Genomic DNA, 19,460 nt, shown 5'->3' with positions numbered 1-19,460 from the left:
TGGGGGGGCGGGCTCCAAACTGAAGACGGGGAGAGGGGGGCCCTGTTCCACTTGGGGGGCAGGTGGAGGGGGCCGCCGAGGCCTCGGGGCCATCTCCCAGCAGATCCTGCAGGGCCCGGATCCGGGCCGAGAACCTCCTCTCCAGTCTCTCCAGGGAGCCCTGGGCCTGGCCCAGCAGGGAGGCCGACTCCCTCAGACTGGTCAGCAGGGCCGGCCTCTGCTGAAAGGGGGAAGGGGCCGGTTGGGGGTCGGCGAAGGGGCGGGGGGCGGGGCCCCTCCTCCCGGACTGGCCGGCTTCCCCCCCTTGGGTTTTGGGCTGGGAGCCGGCGAGGCTGCTGCCCGGGCAGGCTGCTTCATCCAAGGCCGGGCGCCGGCATTCCCCAGGCCCCGCCGCTCTCTGGGGACTTCAAGGTCTAGGGAGGCATCGGAGGGACCCAGAGCCTGCTCTCTCGGTGGCCCTGGCCCGGTCCCCCCGTCCCCCTCCCACCGGCACCCCCATTACCTCCGACGGGTTGGGATTGGGGGCCATCTTGGGGGACGGAGGTCTGGGCGTGCTGGTGACCTTGGGATCTAGCTCCGGCAGCTGCTCCACGTGTGGAGGGCAAGGCGAGAGGTCGCCCTCCTTCCCGGGAGCTGGCGGTGGGGTCTTTAGCTCCAAGGAGGGGCTGCCCACAGTGCCCACAGAGGCTTCTCTGAGCGCAGGCTCCTGAAGACAGACAGCCTGGTCACGGCCCCCTGGCTCCGGCCCCCCCAGGCCCAGCCTCGTTCCCCCCCCCCAGCCTCGGCCCCCCTCTCCCCCTGGCCGGTACCTGAGCCAAGGCCACCCTCAGCTTGTAGCGGGCGTCCTGCAGGCTGCCCTTCCGGTCTCGGGGCCGCACCCTCAGGCCCGCCTTGACCAGGGCTTGGTAGGTCGGGGGAACCTGGGGAGCAAGAGCCGGACCCTCCCCGGACTCCAGCTTCGCCTTGACCTGCAGGCCTTCTTGCCCAGCCCAGGGAAGGCTCCCTGCAGCGTGGGGGGGGAGGGGGCAGGGACAACAGCGGAGGCAGGAGGGAAAGCGAGCTGTGATTAGGGGTGCGGCCGGTACACAGCCTGAGGAGCCGGGGCAGGGGGACAGTGGGGGCACCAACCAGTAAAGACCTCTTGGGTCAAGATGCAGAAGCTGTACAAGTCCGACGTCAGGGTGGGCGAGTCCCCCCGAATCAGCTCCAGAGGCAGCCAGGGGTACAGCTCAGGGGGGGGAGGCGGCCCTGGCCTTGGGCCCCCCCACGGAACTGCTCGCTCGGGCCTGCAGAGCCGAGGGGGAGAGTAAGGGGGAGGTGGGCGGCAGGGCTGGGGGGGCAGGGCTGGGGGGCAGGGCGGAGCGCAGCAGGGCCCCTGGGCTCACTCACTGGGGCCGGGGCAGGGATCGCCCGTGCTCCAGGTTGCTGACTTTGGCCAGCCCTGGTCGAACCAGCTGGACGGCGTGGGAGCTGAGGCCCCCGTGGGCCCGGGCCTGGCCTTGGAGGAAGAGCAGGGCCTCTAGCACCTGTAATAGCAGCTGTCCTGGGGGGAATCCAGGGGGGATTCTGGGGCCTGCCGCATCCTAGTGGGAGAGAAGGCAGTGGGCACGGTCAGTGACCCCCCACGGCCTCCTGTCCCCAGAGGAGCGGGACTGACGGCCTCAGCCACCCCCGGCTCCGAGTCAGGATGAGGAGGAGGGTCTCCTCGCTATTCCAGTGAGCCCCAGGGGTCGCTGAGATCAATCTTGTGTCCCTTGCCTCACCCTTTAGGTCTCTGGGCTCCTTGGAGCCGGGACGTCCCTGCTGGCCTGGGCCAGCTCCTCCGTCCTCCCCTCCTCACCCCAGGGCTGCCCTCGGCCCCATCCCTTTCTGGCCCCCGTCCTCCTTGGGAGGTTCTGCCAGCTCTGGCGGGGGGCTCGGGGCCCGGGACCGGCCGCTCACCCCTGGGCAGTGCAGCACGCGGTGCAGGGAGCCCTCCTGGATGGGCTCAAACAGGAGGCACAGGCCGGCCAGGTCGGGGGAGGGGCTCAGGGCCATGAGCAGCAGCAGGTTGGGGTGATGGAGGAGGCTGTGGAGACAGGGGAAGCTCCTGGTGGGCGCCACCCCCCCTCTCCTGGGGGCTTTCCCTCTGCCGCCCCTTGGAGGCTCCATGGAGCGGGACGGAGCTGCTCGAGGGTGGGGACGCCTCCTGGTGGGCGCCAGCCCTGAGCGCGGTGCCCGGGGGGGGCAGTGCCCAACAGGCCCTGGAGGATGGGGGCGGCGCTCCAGGCCGGCTCCCGGCAGGTGGTACCTGCAGTGCTTCAGGTCAGACAGCAGCAGGTCCGGGAGGGCCCGGGCGGGGGCTGGCTTCAATTTCCGAACGGTCACTGGGTGTCCCCTCCACAGGAGGCTTTAGGGCAGAAGGCCAAAATCGAGGAGTGAGGGGAGCCCAGGGAGAGGAGGCTGAGAGGGGGGGCTGGGGCAGCAGGGAGCAGGGTCCTGTGGGGGTCACTGAGGTTGGGGGTCACTGGAGCATGGGTCACTAGGGTGGGAGTCAGCGGGGTGGGGGTCACTAGGGTCAGGGGTCACTGGGGCCAGGTCACCGGGGTGGGAGTCACTAGGGTGGGGGTCACTGTGTGGGGGTCGGAGCTGGGCCAACAGGACCCCGAGGCCCTTCCCTGCTCTCTCACTTGACCATAATGGTGTGGGCGGCGCCGCACTCATAGGTCCGGTCGGGCTCCCCCTGGGCTGGCAGCAGCTCCTCAGGATCAACCAGGGGAACCCCAGAGGTCAGGCCCAGAGGCCTCAGGCTGCTCAGCTTGGGGGGGAGAAGCGCTCTCAGCAGGTCCCGGAGGCGCCCGCCCCCCTCCCCGGCCACAGGCAGCCCCTCCCCCGCCTACCTGGCCAAATCCCAGCCCCGGCACCTGGGGCGACCGCTGGATCCGGTTGGGCCACAGTGACCTGGGGGTGGGGGGGAGGTCAGCGCCTGGCAGGGCCCCTTCCCCGGGCCGTGGGAGAAGGGCCCAGGCCAGGCAGTGAAGGAGGGAGCAGCAGCGGCCATTACCCTTCGGCCTGAGGCAGGAGCTGGGAGGACAGCGCCAGGTGCAGGTTTCCCAGAGAGCCGGCCCGCAGCCCCCACAGCTCCCCCAGGGACGACGCCAGCGCCCGTCTCGCCCCCCTGGGCCAGCAGCGACATTCTGGCTCGGCATTCCCGAAGCAGCTCCAGGACCTAGGACACGGGGGACAGATGCAGCGGAGGACCCCGGCCCAGGCGGGCAGCCAGGGGACTCAGGGGCCCATGAGGGGCTCGGGAAGGCCCCTGCGGAAGCCTGAGCCGCCCCTTAGCTGCCCCTAGGGACGGGCTCACCCACAGCAGGGCCCCCCGACCCGGGTCTCCAGCGCCCAGAAGGCCACCTCTCCACAGGGAGGCGGGGCCTTGCCCGGCTCGCAGGCAGCTTCATACCTCTTGGGGCCCAGCCCCACCCAGGGTCCCACTGGGCCTCCCCCCGGACCCCATGATCGCGCCGCCCCGCTCACGCCGGCTCTCGGGCCAGCCTCCTTGCGCCCCGGTGCGGCGGTCCAGCCCTGCTGGTCATGCAGCCTCAGGTCCCCCCCGGCCTCCAGCAGCCAGAGGAAGACCTGGCAGTGGCCCGAGAAAGCTCCCGCGTGCACCGGGGTGCTTCCATTCCAGGCAGCGGCTGCGGGCAGAGACGGGCAGGGGTCAGGGAACCCGCCAGGGGAGGAGGTCAGGAGGCCGTGGGGAGGGCCCGGCTGGGGGAGGGAGGGAGGAGCCAGGAGGCCCCTTGGGAGGGAGCCGGCGCTGGGGGCAGGCGGCCCCACTCACTGGTTGGGGTCCGCTCCAAAGCGGAGGAGAAGTCGGACGGCGCCCGTGCGACCCAGCAGCGCCGACAGGAAGAGGCCGGTCTGGCCCAGGGAGTTTTCCCCATCCACCTGGACCCCTGGGAGGCACAAGGAGGGGCGGGCGCCTCAGGAGCGGCCCGGCACCACCCTCCGCACCCGCCCTACTTCCCGCCCCGCGCGCCACCCCCCGCACGAGCTGCCCGCCCCAGGTGAACCTTTCTTCAGGACCCTGGCCAGCCGCCAGCAGGGCCCGCCCACGACGGCCAGCTGGTGCAGCTGGGCCAGGGCGCTGTCCCGCTCACTGACGGAGCCCAGCTCCGCGGGGCAGTGCGGGGGCAGGGTGGGCATGAGGGGCCGCCCGCGGGTCAGCCCAGGGCCGGGCCGGGGACGCAGGGGAGAGCCTGACAGGGGCGGGGCAGAAGGCCCATGGGCAGCGCGCGCTCTCAGAGGCCCGGGGCGTCTCTGGGAGGGCTACGGGGCCAGAAAGGTAGATGCAGGAGGTGAGGTGGGGAGGGAGGCGGGCCTCAGGCAGGAGGGCAGGAGTCTGCAGGGTGGGAGGGGCACGGAGAAGTTAAGGGCTTAGGGGGAGTCGGGCGGGACCGAAGGGGGATCTGGGGGTCCAGGGCAGGTCAGAGGAAGGGCCAGGGTTTCCAGAGGGGCTCTGGGAAGGAGAGGACAGGGTGGGAGACACTCAGGCTAGGAGGACCCTGGGGTGGGGGCGGCAGGGAGGATGGAGGAGGAGGGACAGACGTGGGGGAAGACGTGGGGGGAAGCAGCCTCGAAGGGCGGCCGTTTGGGCACCGCCCCGACCTGGGTTTGGGGACTGGGCTGGTTGTCAAGGGCGGCGGGCGGGAGAAGAGGGGGCGCATGCGCACGGTGCCGGCGTGGCCCGGCTCGCCCTCCCCTCCCCCACACGCGCACTGCGCCTGCCCAGTGGGAGCGGCCCGGGAGCCTAGAAGCCGGGGAAACGTGGGGGTCAGGGCGCCCGGGGTCGTTGAGGACCGTTAGTGACGTCAGAGGCGCCGGAGCCGCGGTGGGCAGAGACAGAACCTCCTCCCCGGCCTGCAGCTTCCTAGAGACCTGAGAAGACCCCTAGATCCCCTTGAAGTTCCGCTACCCCCCCGGAGACGGAAAGACCCTCTCCCGTCCTTAAGAGATGTGGATAGTGCCACCCAAGTTAAGGCATCACCTCCCTCTGTTGGAGAGACTGAAGGGACCCCTGAGCCTGGAGGGTCCCCCTCCCACCCATCAGAGACTGAGAGGGCCCCTCCCCCCTTAGAGCCTGGAGGGGCCCCTCTTGCCCTCCCTTAGCAGCGAGACCCCCTCCCGTTCCCCAAAGACGGAAAGGACCCTCCCTCTTCCCCCTTAGAGACTGGGGGAGTCCCTCACCCCTCAGAGATCGAGTCCCCTCATCCCTGTAGAGACGTGAGGGGCTTCCTTTGTTTCTTGGAGACTGAGGGATCCCCCTCATCCTTGTAAAGACTGAAGGTCCCCCCCAACTCCCAGCACCAGCGAGATCCCGCCCAGCTGAGGGACATTCTCCATCCTCCCCACAAGACCCAGAGGGACCCTCTTGCTCTTCCCCTAGATTAACAGGGGATCCCTCATCCTGCTATAACTGAGATATCCGCCTCATTTTCCCCCTCTAGAGACTGAAGGATCCTTCCTGGAGACTGAGGGTCCCTTCCACCTTGCTCCATAGTCAGAGGGACTCCCATCTCCGATTGAGGAACTCTCCCCGCCACAGACCTCAAGCACTGACAGAACCCTTCACTTGACCTTATAAATAAGGGGTACTCCTCTTACCCTGACACAGAGACCCAGAACTAACTCCCTCCCCCAAACCACAGACTGAGGAAGTCCCCTCACCCCACAGACTTCAGGGACATTCCCCATGCCTTCCTCCACCCACCGGGGTCGAGGGAGCCCTCCACAGACCCCATAGACTGGAAAGATCTCTTACCCCACCTTAAAACCAAGGTACCTTCTTCAGGGCTTCCACAGAATGAAGGTCTCATACCCCGCATCCTTTCTCACAGACTGAGGGACCCTCCTCATCCCACAGACCAAAGGACCCCCTCGATCCTAGAAATTACTCCTTCCTAGATGCTAAGGATCCCCTCACACTTGCAGATGAGGGACATCTTGTCCCCCTCCTTTCTCCCCCAAAAGACTAAAAAGACACACACGACCTGGAATGAGGGCCCCTACAGGCCCAGAGACACCCCTTAACTCACTTTATATTGAAACCTACTCACCTCCTCCCCGAGGCAGGTACTCTCACAGCTCACAGCCTGAACTCCCCCAGCTCTCTAGACTTCGCACCTCTCCCAACTTGGGAACCATCCTTCGTCCCACGCTAGGACCTCAGGAAGGGACTCTTCATTGATGGAGGGACCCCCTCCCACTCAGCTCTGAGCCAGAGATTTCCTCACGTACCATAGATTGATTCCTTCCTCAAACCCCATAGATCCTCAGATCCCATAAGCCAAGGGTCACTCCTAGCCCACTCCAGAGATCAAAGGGCCCCCTTAACAGACAGGAAGCTCCCCCCCTTTACCCACCCTAGAAACCAAGGATAACTTCCCAGACCTCATACAGAAACCTATTCCCCTCAGATCTTACAGACTGAGTCCCTTCCCAGAGACCTCACAAACTTAAGGACTTCCATTTCAGGCTCCCCAGCCCCCCACCCCAATACACACTCCCCACCTCCCCGTCCCCCTGTGGAATGAATCTCTAAAAAAGATCCTTCCAGATCTATGTTGTGGATACCCAATCCCCTAGAATACAAATGGATTCCTCTCACCCCACACAGATTCCATAGGTCGAGACCCTTTCTACCCTCCCAGAGATCCCATAAACTCAGGGATTCCCCTCAACTTGTAAGCCAAATGACAACCCTCCAAAACTCCACAAACTGGTGCCCTCCTCTCTTGAGTGATTCTCCCCTTAGCTGCTTCAGAGACCCCAAAGCTCAAGGGACTCTACCCCCTAGGACATCCTCCCCAAACACTCCACAGAGTCCTCTTTGCTTCCCTCTGAGCCTCATAAATCGAGGGATTCCCCCTTAGCCTCTTCAGCTACACCACCTGAGCGCTCCCTCATTTGGGATGTCAATAGAGGGATCCATCCCTCAACTTCTGCCCAAAGACTGGAGAGAGGGATCCCATTGGGGCTCTCCCTGTGGAGACTGCATGGAGTGATCCTTTCCCTGGTTGACTCCCTGGAGGAGCCTCCCCTCAGCCTCCATCAGCCAGCCCTCAAGGATGGCACAGAACAGGAGACCTTTCGGCTCCCTCCCCTAGTCAGAAACCCCTGAGAAAGGGTCTCGGAGATGGAGCTGTACCCCGCATTCTCGACACCCAGTTCAGAGAGGTCGCTGTCCCCTTAGCGTTCTCCCGGCCCCCTCCAGGCTTTCCTGGAGACCCCAGAGTGGGCCTCTGGGAGCTGCCTAGAGCCACGATCCCCAGACACCCCTCAGACCTCTGCCCATTCTGCCGACGAAGCCACAAAGACCTCGGCCTTGAAGCCCTGCCCTGGGACCTCTCACAGGTCTCAGAAACCGAGGTATCTTCCCAGCCTCTACTCCCACAAAGGGGGGGGCGGCCCCCAAGTTGGATGCTCTCAGAATTCGAGGAGCTCCTCCCTCCAGCCCCTACCCTGGTACCAGGCCCCTCATCTCCCAGTGGCTCAGACTGAGCCCCTCAGGATCTCACCCCCCCCCCAATGTTGTAGAGGAAGGGCCAAGGTCCACAGTCAGCGTCGAGCGAAGGGCATTTCCTGGCCCCAGCTGTAGACGGAGGCGGAGGGTTTTCTTAGGGACCTTTAATGTCAGACGTTGGGGTGAGGAGAGGGGGGGCCAGAAATGAGGCGGAAACATGGGGCAACGCCCTATGGGCTGCGAGACAGCCGTCGGAGGAGCTCCTGGCTCAGCAGCCCCTGCTCTCTCCTGGCCCCCTGAAGCACGCTCCGGTTCTCCTGGGCCCGGCGGAGCAGGTAGGGGATCACCTCGTCCAGAGCGCCGTAGGGGATGGACTTGTAGATGGCGTAGCCGGCCTGCCCTGGGGAGAGGAGACATGGGGCAGGGGCAGGGCCGCTCCCTTCCCTGGCCTCCCGCCCCTGCCCTGGCCCTCACTCTCCCACCCACCAGGGGGGGTTCAGGGAAAAGGCCATTCTCCCCTCCCCTTGGGAGTCTTGCCCATCTTGGGGGTGGAGAACAGGCTGGGGGGTGCTGGGGACACATACCCAGGGCGAGGGAGACGTGATCGCACATGCCCAGCAATTGTCCGAAGCACACGGGCCCGTCCAGAGGAATGCCCAGCTCGGACATCCTGTGGCATTGGAGAGCAAGGTTAAGGCCCTCCAGTAAAGGCTGTAGGGGCTCTGCTGGGCACCGGGGGCGCGGCTTAGCATGGGCCTGCCTCGTGCCCCCCGGGCACACGCTCTGGGAGAGGGAGGACGCTCCTGCGGGCGAGGTGGGGGGCTGCCCCCCATCATCCGGCCCCAACAGCGCCGAGCTTTCTCTCCCACCACGCCTCTTGGCCTCGACTCGCCCACCCGTCCCGTCCCCAAGGCCTAACTCCCTAGTCTGTCCCAAGCTGCCCTCGCTTCCCCGTTCTCTCTTCCCCCTCTGGCTTTGTGTTCATCTGTGAATGTGTTTTATGTTCCCCTCGCTGGCGGAGACCGGTTCATTGTTGTCTCTGACTCTCCGGTGCCCATGTGGAGTCATGCATTGACAGGTACCAATCACACTGGCTGGGCCCACTGAGACTCAGTTACAGAAAAGTCAAGTCACAAAACTATTAACAGAAGAGCCAAATGCATACAGCCCTTGGTCTCATTTGAGCCTTACAACAACCTTTTGGGATAAGGACGGCAGATTGTACCCATTTTACAGATGAGCAAACTGATGGGGAGGTTCATTGACTTAATTGTGGCTTCCCAGCTCGAGGAATGTCTGTGGCCTCTGAGCCAGGTCAGTCCGGCCTCCTTCCCTTACACAGATCATCCCGATGCAGTTGGGTGAGGAAGGTGCTCCAGAGCACCTGGGGCCAGAACAGCTGCACCCATTTCCCCCGAATCCTAGATCTCTCTCGATGTGATGGAGAGATCAGCCTCATCCTTAGATCTGCCGCTTCCTCCTAGACAGCTTGGGGTCCTTGAAGCATCTTGGACCAGTTCTCTCTCCCTTGAAATAGGGATTGAAACGTTCCCTCTGCAGCGCTCCCCCCCCTCCCCCTGTGTCGGAGTCCCCAAGCCCCTCGTCTTTGCTCCTGTCCCTGTGACTGTCCGGCCTCGGGAGGGACACTCCCGGGCCCCCCTCAGGCCCCCACTTTACCTCTTGACCGCCTGATGCACAGACTCTTCATTGTGGGAAGCGACCATGAGCTGACACTGTGAGCCCCGGCGGCAAACGTGTCCCAGCATCAGCTCCAGGCAGCGGCTGTAACTGGGAGAAGGGAAGGGGGAGAGGGAGGCACAGGAGCCGCGGGCGGAGCAGGCCCTTCTCCCGGGGGGCCGCCCCCCCACCCCCCCCACCCCGGCCTACCTTCGGCTGGTGGCCTCATAGTCAGGCTGGGTGGGGTCCGCGGTCCCCCTCTCCCGGGCCAGCGCCCGCTCGCTCTCCAGGTAGGCGCCGCGGACCAGCTTGACCCCAAAGCCCAGGCCTTTGCGCTCTGCCTCCTCGGCCGCCCGCGTCAGCCGCTCGTGCGTGTCCTGGGGGGAGGAGAAGGCGTGAGGGCCCTGCCCGTTCCCCCCCAACCCGCTCCTCCGCGGCCCCTGTAACTACCTGCAGATAGGCCTGGTAGGTGTTCCACACCCAGGGAGTCCCATCCCTGCCCGCCTCCTCCCGGCTGTTCCAGCACTGGGCCAGAGAGGAGACGAACAGGGACAGGGCCGGGTTCAGAGAAGTGTACTCAGCGTCCACCAGCAGCCGCACCCCCCGGCTCCGGGCGTACTGTGGAGGGGGAGAGTGTGGGCTGGTCAGCCAGGGCCGGAGGAGGCCAGGCCCAACCGAGCTCGGACCTTGGCGGGAACTGAGGCACGAGGTACCTGAGCGATGCGGTGGAAGCGGCTCAGGGAGGCTCCGAGATGCTGGTTCTGCTCAGAACTGAGACTGGAAATCCCGAGGTCCTGAGGGAGAGCAGAACTCAGGTTCGGGGGCTTCGGAGAGACGTCCCCAAGCGCTGGGGGCCAACGGGTGCTTGGAGACGCTCACCTCACCGCTGTCCATGGCGGCAGCCAGCCTCTCCGGACTCAGCTCCTTGGCGGACTGGGGCTCCCCGAGCCTGAGCGTCAGTTCCTTCTGAAATGAGGGGGGGGGCACACGGTTCAGGGATCGGTTTTAGGCCCAGGCCCCCCTCCCCATCTCAGCTCTTACACAGAGGAGGGCACTGGTCAGGGCGGTCACTTTGAGCTGCATGAGCACTGGCTGGGGCGGCAGGGAGCCCGGGGGCCCGCAGGACAGGTCCACACAGTGCAGCATGGCCTTGAGGTTGCCCTCGTACCAGGCTTCTCTGCAGACCGGAAAGAGACGCTGAGTTGTCAGGACCCTGATGCCCCCCCCCCACCTCAGCACCACTCTCCGTTTCCCCCTCCCCGGATCCACGTTCTCACCCTCCCCGATCGGTCCCCGGCTCCTCCTCAATGGGCACAGCCAGCAGGGGCCGCAGCCCCAGTCCCTGGAGCCTCTGCACGGAGTCCTGCACCTCGGCCGTGGTCTCCCCGGCCACAAACTGCCCGTACACCGAAGCCCGAAGCAGGGCCCCAGAGAGCCGGGAGCCCAGGAGCCTCCGAGACCAAGACAGAAGCTGGGCGACAGGAAGGAGGAGAGAGAGAAATGACAAGCAGAAAAGGATAGCAGAACCATTTTAGAATCGGAATTGGGCCGACCCCCACGTCCGGAGCAAAGGACACTCACCGTCAGACCATGAGTGACCAACGGGGGCCACGCGCAGAGCCGAAGCACCAGCAAAGCCCGGACTAGTTCCCCCGTCCTTTTGAGGCGGAAAGCTTCTCCATCAAACCGCAAAACGGGCCTCTGGTCTCCTGAAGCCCGCAGCTGGGAAACCCCCCGGGACAGTAGTGGTCGGCCGCTTCGAAGCATTCGGCCTGAATCCCAGACTCCGGTCTCAACACAAGGGAGCCTTAGGGCAATCAATGGAACCAGCTCTGGGATGGCATATGACCAATTAACTGGGGGGAGCACAGTTGGGGTCAGTGGCTCCTTGGTGGGCGGATAGGGGATGGGTAACTCATTAACTAGACTTGGGGCAGAGTTCAAGTTTGGGATGGGGGGCAGGGGAAGAGACCTAGAATTCTTAGGGGCAAGTTCCCAGATTTCTATGCTGATTGAGCTATTTATTACATGCTGGTAGGACCGGACAGCAGTCCTGGAGCTACCCATGAGCCCCTTCTCTTCCCATATCTCTTTAGGAAAGAGTAGCCTGAACTTGGAGGAACAACTCTTGATTCAGGCACCATTCATGACCATTCGTTGCCTTGTTAAAGATAGTAAGAATGGTGGAGGAATGAGAATCCTGGAACTCGAATACCATGGTCAAAGGAGGGGGGAGGAGCAAAGCCAAAAACGGACCCTATGGGTCTCTGGCCTCTGGCTGGGTTCATTGGGGAAAGGCTGTTTCAATCTCAGGACCAAGGTAGAGTCATGGGGGACCCATAACAGCATGAGTTTAGTCCCTAACTGTGTGACCCCGGACAAGTCACATCACCCTGCCTGCCTCAGTTTCCTCGTTTGTAAAATGAATGGGAAGATGAAATGGCAAATCCCTCTCTGCCAAGAAACAGTTAAGATGCAATTGAACACACGACTGACAACAAAGGTTGATAGGGGGTTCATAAGACTATGATTTTGTAGAACGGTGGGACTTTAGAGAACCATTATATGAAGCCCTCAGGTTCCTGCCATTATGTGATGGTGAGACCCTGCGTTCTAGCGTAGAATCTCAAGATCCAGATAAGCTCAGTTGAACTCAACACTGATCAAGAACCTCTCTGGTGAAAATCACTTTATTAGACACTTGAGTATTCCGGAAGGAGGACGTCCCCTGCCCTACAAAAGCTCACACACACTCAGGGGCAGGGGAAGAGGCAAATACAAACCGTGTGCCAAATGTACAAGGTCATTTGGGGAAATGGAAGAAAACTTGACAACTGGAGAGAGGAGATCAGAGAAGTCTTCACCTAGGACACCATACCATCACACCTTGGTGAGAAGTGTTTCTGGAGATGGAGTGCCAAGTTTGGAGAGGTGGCTTAAATAGGGAATTGTAAAGGGGGATAGTGGAGAGGCAGAATGTAAAACCTGCTCCTGACAGCATCTGCCTTCTTCCAGAAGTCTGCACCTGGAAACCATTGGGAGGTAGAAAAATGCTTGGCAACGGGTACATTTCCAGATCCTTAAGTCTTTTCTTCCTTTGCCCTTGAAGAATCTTTCTACCACCAGATTTAGAAAACAGAAGGGAAAAAGCTCTGCTCAACCAAGTAACTTTTTAAAAATATACATTGTGTTTTTTAATGGTAGAATGCAAATACTAACTCAGAAAATCCTTTTTGCTCAAATTTAAGTACGTGAGTTAACAAAATCCTATAATAACCTTCAACAATCTAAAATGTGTAACTCTAGAGTACCATGTTTCTCCTCTCCTATCCTCCCCTATAATATTTTACTGGGATGTTTTGAAGATGAAGGCCATTGAAAATGTAGTTTTACTTTCTTGGGATGGAGGGAAAAACATTCTGCAAAGCAAGAGTTGTAAATGAAAATAATCGGCTTTTAGATACCAGCAGAGTTTGAGTAAGATCTACAAGGATGAGGGAAGTTAAATTGCAACCAGAGTAGCCTACTGACTTTCTCAACCAAGTAACTCTTATTTTATTTAAAAAAAAAAAAAAAAAAACCTTTTTTTAAGGAAATTGGGATTAAGTGACTTGCCCAGGGTCGCACAGCTTAGTTAAGTGTCTGAGGTCAGATTTAAACTCGGGTCCTCCTGACTTCAGGGCTGGTGCTCTACCCACTGCACCACCCAGTTGCCCCCAACCAAGTAACATTTAACCAGCAAACCAGCATTTTGTTTCCTTGTATGAAAAAGGGTGTATCATCATGTTGTGGATTGCCTATGTGTTGGGAAATGGTGGTCAGAATGGAGATGGCAGGTACAAAAGTCAAATCAAAATAATCTAGTTTTATGTTGGAGGTGAGATGGAGAGAGGGAGAAAGGGGAAGAAGGAGCAATGGTTAACCAGTATCTCATCCTTGAGAAGAAGATGGAGGACTATGGATTCGATAATGAGAAATTCAGATAGAATCAGTGTTGTCTGGATAGTTAGGTTCCAAGTATTGTTTGGCGCCAACGTGGCAAGAGGTTTCTAGTGGGGAGCCATGGGAATCTGTGCTTGGTCCTGTGCTTTATTTTTTTTCTAATTGTAAAAGTCTTTCTAAAGTGTGATTTTGCTTTTTTATTGGCAGACAGAAAAATCTCAAATTTAAAAGTTTAGAAATCTTTCTATAAAGATTAAACTCAAGACAAGGTCATTCACCAGCCCATCTACCATATAAGCGCTTTGCAAATGGATACACTCAAAAACTATATTTTTTATAAAGATTTTTATTTTCAAAACATGTACATGGGTAATTTGACAACATTGGCCCTTGTTTTGCAGATTTTCTCTTCCCCCCCCCACCCCCTTCCCTAGATGGCAAGCAATCCAATATATGTTATACATGAAAAACTATAACTTCAACAAGTGAACTGGGGAATTCAACTGATCAAGGACCCCCTTGATATTTGATATTTCAGAAAAATGTCCCATTTTTCTCCTTCCTTATCCCTGAAACTGAACCACGGGCAGCTTTGTATGTTCCAAAGCACACCTCTATCCGGAATAGTCTAAGAGCTTGTGAGTCGATGTCCTGTGATAAGGCATGAAGCTACGCTAGCCTTGGCAAAGCCCGGACGTGCACACTGGATAATGTGCTGATGAAAACACTTAGCTGTGGGATTGAGCGTTTTGCCATCTGGTTACTTTAGTTAATGAAGTGAGAACCTGCTTCTTGGAGTGCAGAAAGGAGAAAGGGAGCCAAGTATGGACAGTTCTCACTGTAGGGCAGCACCTCAGTTGTCACGTGGGACACCTGCCAAGTGCCCCGGCAACCCCTGCCACCTAAGGCCGCTTAGTCCATCTCCTTCAACTGAGTCCCATTACGAAGGGGTGGGTGAGGAGAACCAAAAAGGACAGGACCTTTGCTTCGGGCAGAAGGGGTGATGATAACTGATGACAAAGAGAAAATAGAAGTGCTCAAGTCTTTGTTTTTTCTCTGCTAAGGAAAATGACTTTTATACTGGAAATGACACAACAAAAAAGGACAAGGAATCGATACCCAAGATAAGGAGACAGTAAAAGATAGCACCTTACTGTTCTCAGTGAATTCAAGTCTCCTGGCACTGATGAATGACATAAATCTCTGGATTGTGAGAGACCCCGGCCATAGTGATAGCAGAAAGATCACAGAAAATGGGAGAGAGACTCCCAAACCGGGGGAGGAAAAATGTCCCGACAAATGCAAAAGGGAAGAAAACAATCTGCAACCTGGAGGCCAGTCAACTTCACTTAGATTCCTGGGAAAATTCTCAATTGAAGACGTGAATGACAAGCATCTAAAAATAGAAACAGCCTTGCAAAGAATCAGCTTAGCTTCATCAAAAACATTTCCTGTTGGGACAGCTAGACAGTGCTCCAGCCATGGAGTCAGGAGAACCTGAGTTCAAATCCCACTCAGACTTATTTCCTTTTTGGAAAGGATTGGGATGAAAGTAATGGATGAGAAGTATGCTGGAGTGATCATTTAACTTTTCTTGAAAGGATGGAGGATTATGGATTCGATAATAAGACATTCCAATAGAGTTGTTTGGACAGCTAGGTTCCAAGTATTGTTTAGCACCAGCATGGCGAGAGGTTTCCAGTAAGGAACCATAGGAATCTCTGCTTGGTTCTGTGCTATTTTGTTTTTTTCCTAATTTCAAAAGCCTATTTCTAAAGCATGATTTTGCTTTTATTGGCAGACAGAAAAACTTGAATTTGAAAGTTTACAAATCTTTTTATAAAGATTGAACTCAAGGCTAGGTCATTCACCAGCCCATCTACCATATGTCGGATGGCATGGCAGAATGAGAACACTTACAGCCCAAATTAAAATGTCTCATGGTACTTTCCCAAGTGAATCTAAAATGGAAAAAGTGAACACCAAGGTCAGAGAAACGTAACCACTTGAACAAGTTGTCAAGTAACCTCTTAAAGATCAGAGTCCAGATGACTTGTATAGATGTTTTAAAAAATCGTTAATATTAGGAAATAGAATTTAATGAATATAAGTAGATGAGAGGTCTGTGCTATTTTAACATCTTGATCAATAACTTGATAAAACTACAGATGATAAGTTTGCCAGATTCACAGATAACGTAAAGCTGGGAGGAATAGCTGGAGCGGAAGACAAAATCAAGTTCCAAAAGAATCTTGATAAGCATTGGTCCAAATTGAAGATGTTGAAAATAGAGATATAATTAAAAGTCTTGCACATAGATATCTATTTCACAAGTAGATGGTGGGTAAGCACAGAAAGATAGAAGTTGTTCAGAAAAAGATCTGGGGGTTTTAGTGGACTTTAAAGCCATTATAAATGCTGTGGTAGCCACAAAAGCAAAGGCAGTCTTGGTCCACTTTAAGGGGAGACAAAGCTTCTAGGAATAGAGAAGCTATAGAAAACCATTCCCTGCTTTTGCCAGTTCTAATCCTGGAGTGTTGTGTTCAAAAAGGTCATGACTCTGTGACTGAAGGAACTGGGCTGATTTACACAGGAAAACATGAGAGTTTGTTGCCTTCAGGTATTTGAAAGTATTTTGTGAAAGGAGCAAATTTATTCTGTTTTACCATAGAAAGGAAAACAAGGAACAGTGGATGGGAACCACAAAGTACCAAATTTAGACTTGATGCGAATGTTGAGATTTCTGGTCCCGTTTGGGTTAGTTCTCCAAAAACAGTCGTCTAATTCTTTCCTTGACCACTCCCTAAAGACTGAGAGAGCTTCCTTTGCCCAACCAGAGATAGCTGGGTACATCTTTTCCAATTTCTAGGGGTTTCCTCAAGAGGTTGGGATGTCTCTTCTCTAATCCTATGGACTGGAGCTCACACCCTGATGTGCTTCCTCCTGTTAGCCATCAGCTACTGGTACCGTATTTCCATTTAACCATTACCAAGAACAGAAATACAAAATTTTCTTCTCAATATTTCAGGGGCACACTGGCACCTCTACCACCTTAGTCTCTGGGATGAGTGGGTTCAATCTTAATGCAGTTTCTACATAACATTGATTCCCCCAAGTTCAGGTCTAGGGTAGCATTGCTACTCTATTAGTAGATTGGCCAATCTCTTCTCTCAAATATTGCTGTCCCGGGTCCTGAAAGGTTGCTTCCTTAGACCTCAAAGCTAATTGTAAATTCCAGCATGAGCGTCACTCCTGGATCTACTGAGCAACTTGATCTCTTAATGTTTTGAGATTCACAGAACCGTATCCTCCAATCTCCTTTACCTAAAATTAAAAAAAAATAGAAACAAAGAATTGTCATGGATTTTAAAAATGTCTATTGTAAACTTTAAGCACAAGTCTGAAAAATAATCTTTCACATTATTCTATATCCAAATCATACCTAGATAATAGAAAGATCCCAACTGGCATAGTTCCCCCTGTGCCTTCTGAGATGGTTTAAAAGTAATATTTGTAGGATTCTTGAAGAAGGAAAAGATCATATGTTAGATACAGTTTTAAGTTAACACTCCCAAAACAGTCATTTTCTCCATTTCCTTCCTTGATCACTCCCTGAGGACTAAGAGAGCTTCCTTTGATCCAGTAACTCAATTATTGAATGAAAAAGAAGATACTGCCCTTAAGGGGATGGTGACATCAATCACTTAAGGGTTGGCAAGATGAGAGGCTTGATTATGGCTTTTTATCTATTTCCTAGACTTTGGTCTGTTACCTTAAGGTCCATTAGATGAGATCTTAAAAGAGAAACGAGTTTTTAGCTTGGAAAAAACATTATTAATATTTTCAGTTGAATGGAAAAGGTTTTTAATATTCTTCCACAGAACTCAGAACGTGTATTTACTGACCATAGGTCAACATTAGCTGGGTAGAGCCCTTGGCACATCCCCTTACATTAGCACGGTTTCTTTTTTCTCCTTGGAACCAGCAGGCTGGAAATTCCAACAGGGAGAAGTTGAAAAAAGAAATGAGTTGAAGTAATCTATTTTAAATACATCCCCGTTTCTGGCTACGAAATTGTGGCCAATGGAAGAGGCTCTTTTTCACCATGAGGTCAGCAGACCAGAACTAGTTATAGAATGTCTGTAAATGCTCCAAAGTCCATGTGGGAATTGCATCACCTGAGCATTCTGCACATGCTTATAAAGCCTGGGTCCTTAGGCCACTTGCCCAATATTACGTCCCCATTCACTTTGAATTTCATCCTGGTTCAGGGGTGAGTCTCCTGATACATCAGGAAAAAACAGGCCAGTCCTTTTAGACATCACCAAAAAAGACCTAATGAGTGAAGATGTCCAAAAGTAGAGTGACCTCCCTGAAGAAGTGGTAGGTTCCTCTGCCTTTGAGGCCTTTAAACAGGCCTCGGACAACCACTTGTCAGCTATTATAATAGCTATTCTTTTCTTGCTAGACTAGATGACCCCTGAATTCCTTTCCAACTCTCAGATTTGGTGATTTTTGTAAAAAGGTTGTTACTTGCCCCAAGGGAGAGACAGATGGTAGCTTGTGCCAAGTCAAATCTTGACTGCCATGTCCCCTCAAACCCCAGGACTCTGGACCGAGACTGTTGGCAATAGCATCGCTTCTAACACAGTGCTCTCAGCCATTGTTCTAGCTAGCTACCCCTCAGAGCTGAAGTCTAGCAGCTGCTCCCCCAGCAAGTGAAGACTGCAAAGGAAATGCTTGCTACCCAAGTCCCAGACACTGCCAAATCAAAACTTGGTTTTTATCAGAAATGGTATGAAATGCCACCTTTTTAAAAATTCCCAATTTGCTGCTGCACCCTAAGGATTATGGGACATTTCCATTTGATTCGAAACAGAAACCTTGTATATATATATATATATATATATATATATATATATATATATATATATTGTGATACCATTAGAATAGGTGCTCTTGTCATTTCTATTTGTATCCTCGGAGCATTACACATCATAACTGTTTAATAAATGCTTTTTTTAAAATTCGTTTTAATTGACAAATTCAATGTCACAGAAATAATTGGTCTAGAATTTGAACCTAACTCTCCTGACTCCAAATACAATATTCTTTCCATCTCTCTCACATTACTTTCCCTTGAAATAATACTAGAAAAATAGACTGAAGACAAACTGCCAAGAGCCTTAAATTTTGCATCTTATCCCAGAGGCAATGGGAAGATACCAACAATGTTCATTTTTTTTCTCTTTTTTAAAATGTTCAATAGTAGTTTGATTTTCCCAAATATATGTAAAGGTAGTTTTCAACATTCATTTTTTTATTAAAGCTTTTTATTTACAAAGCATATGCATCAGTAATTTTCCCAACATTGACCCTTGTGTAACCTTTTATTGCAAATTTTCCCCTTCTCCGCCCCTCCTCCCCTATCTAGCAGATAGTCCAATCAATACATGTTAAATATCAACATTCATTTTTGTAAGACTTTGTGTTTTAAATTTTTCTCCCTCATCTTCCTCCTCCCCAAGACAGCAAGCAATCTGATATGTTAAATCTGTGCAGTTCATTTAAACATACTTCTATGTTTGTCGTGACACCAACGGTTTTTCACTTAGTCCTGCAATCCCCTCAAATTATCGTCTTCCATACTTCTTTTTTCAATGCCAGTCTTAGGGAAAATAGCTTATATTCTTCTCCTTCTTCACATCCTACTCACTTCTTGACCCTTTGTAAACTAAAATAACCATGCCTACCTTAACAAAACTCTCAGCCCTAATCGTAACTGTATTAGGAAATCTAATTGCCACAGAACTTGATATAATAACAAAATACCAATTAAACCCTTAATCCATACACATAACTTCTTGAACATACTAGGATATTTTACACACATCTTCCACCAACAAAACCCACTGGCAAGTCTACGAATAGGTCAATACATTGCTACCATACCATTGCTGATACAAAAAAACAGGACCCAAAGGTCAAGCCAACTTTCATGGTTCCATATCATCGACCACTATTTCTATCTACCTAAAAGGGGCTTATTAAATCTTCTTATCCTTCATAATTTCCATAACACTAATTACGTTATCTGTGTGATCCTAGGCAACAACCTAGTTGTTTAACCTCTACCTTAGTTGATTGTTAAACGGGGGATCAGAATAGCATTTATTTTGCAAGATTGTTGTGAAGATCAGATTAGGCAATATTTGTAAAGCACTTAGCAGTACCTAGGATTCAATAAATGGCTTTGGCAGAAATGGCTGGCACAGTGAATAGAATGGCAGACCCGGAATCAGGAAGACCGATTTTCCTGAGTTCAAAATTGACCTTA

The 19,460-nt window shown here is 54.4% G+C and overlaps 2 protein-coding genes across 2 annotated transcripts; both read right to left on the bottom strand.

Moving 5' to 3' along the window:
- Window positions 1–7: 7 nt before the first annotated feature.
- Window positions 8–4,313, bottom strand: LOC100915286 (inactive serine/threonine-protein kinase TEX14-like; the record flags this gene model as incomplete). Its single annotated transcript, XM_031961588.1, is given in 16 exon segments — window positions 8–278; window positions 334–413; window positions 503–706; window positions 810–1,003; window positions 1,129–1,286; window positions 1,390–1,583; window positions 1,942–2,068; window positions 2,291–2,389; window positions 2,670–2,797; window positions 2,880–2,940; window positions 3,044–3,144; window positions 3,146–3,208; window positions 3,433–3,663; window positions 3,665–3,677; window positions 3,824–3,938; window positions 4,056–4,313. Coding segments are annotated over 16 exon segments (2,172 nt in total), but the record flags the coding sequence as incomplete, so codon positions are not given.
- Window positions 4,314–7,446: 3,133 nt separating this feature from the next.
- PRODH2 (proline dehydrogenase 2) lies at window positions 7,447–10,948 on the bottom strand. Its single transcript, XM_031963788.1, has 10 exons — window positions 10,763–10,948; window positions 10,459–10,652; window positions 10,223–10,358; window positions 10,061–10,147; window positions 9,895–9,975; window positions 9,632–9,799; window positions 9,392–9,558; window positions 9,182–9,292; window positions 8,089–8,174; window positions 7,447–7,904 (listed from the first exon to the last, which is right to left on the bottom strand). Exons 1-10 carry the CDS (start codon window positions 10,946–10,948, stop codon window positions 7,735–7,737), a joined length of 1,386 nt encoding a protein of 461 aa, XP_031819648.1. The 3' UTR covers window positions 7,447–7,734.
- Between the last annotated feature and the right edge of the window lie 8,512 nt (window positions 10,949–19,460).

The sequence above is a fragment of the Sarcophilus harrisii genome, chromosome 3 (assembly GCF_902635505.1).
Source record: "Sarcophilus harrisii chromosome 3, mSarHar1.11, whole genome shotgun sequence".
Lineage (NCBI taxonomy): Eukaryota > Metazoa > Chordata > Mammalia > Dasyuromorphia > Dasyuridae > Sarcophilus > Sarcophilus harrisii.
This window is presented reverse-complemented; position numbering and strand designations above follow the sequence as displayed.

Bases quoted from the DNA above. Each gene is read 5' to 3' on its own strand.
- PRODH2 (XM_031963788.1), bottom strand. From the start codon at position 10,948: ATGCTTCGAAGCGGCCGACCACTACTGTCCCGGGGGGTTTCCCAGCTG. The intron at 10,148-10,222 runs GTAAGAGCTGAG...CCCTCATTTCAG, and splicing joins TGACCAGTGCCCTCCTCTGT to AAGGAACTGACGCTCAGGCT. The intron at 7,905-8,088 runs GTATGTGTCCCC...TCCTCTCCCCAG, and splicing joins TCACGTCTCCCTCGCCCTGG to GGCAGGCCGGCTACGCCATC.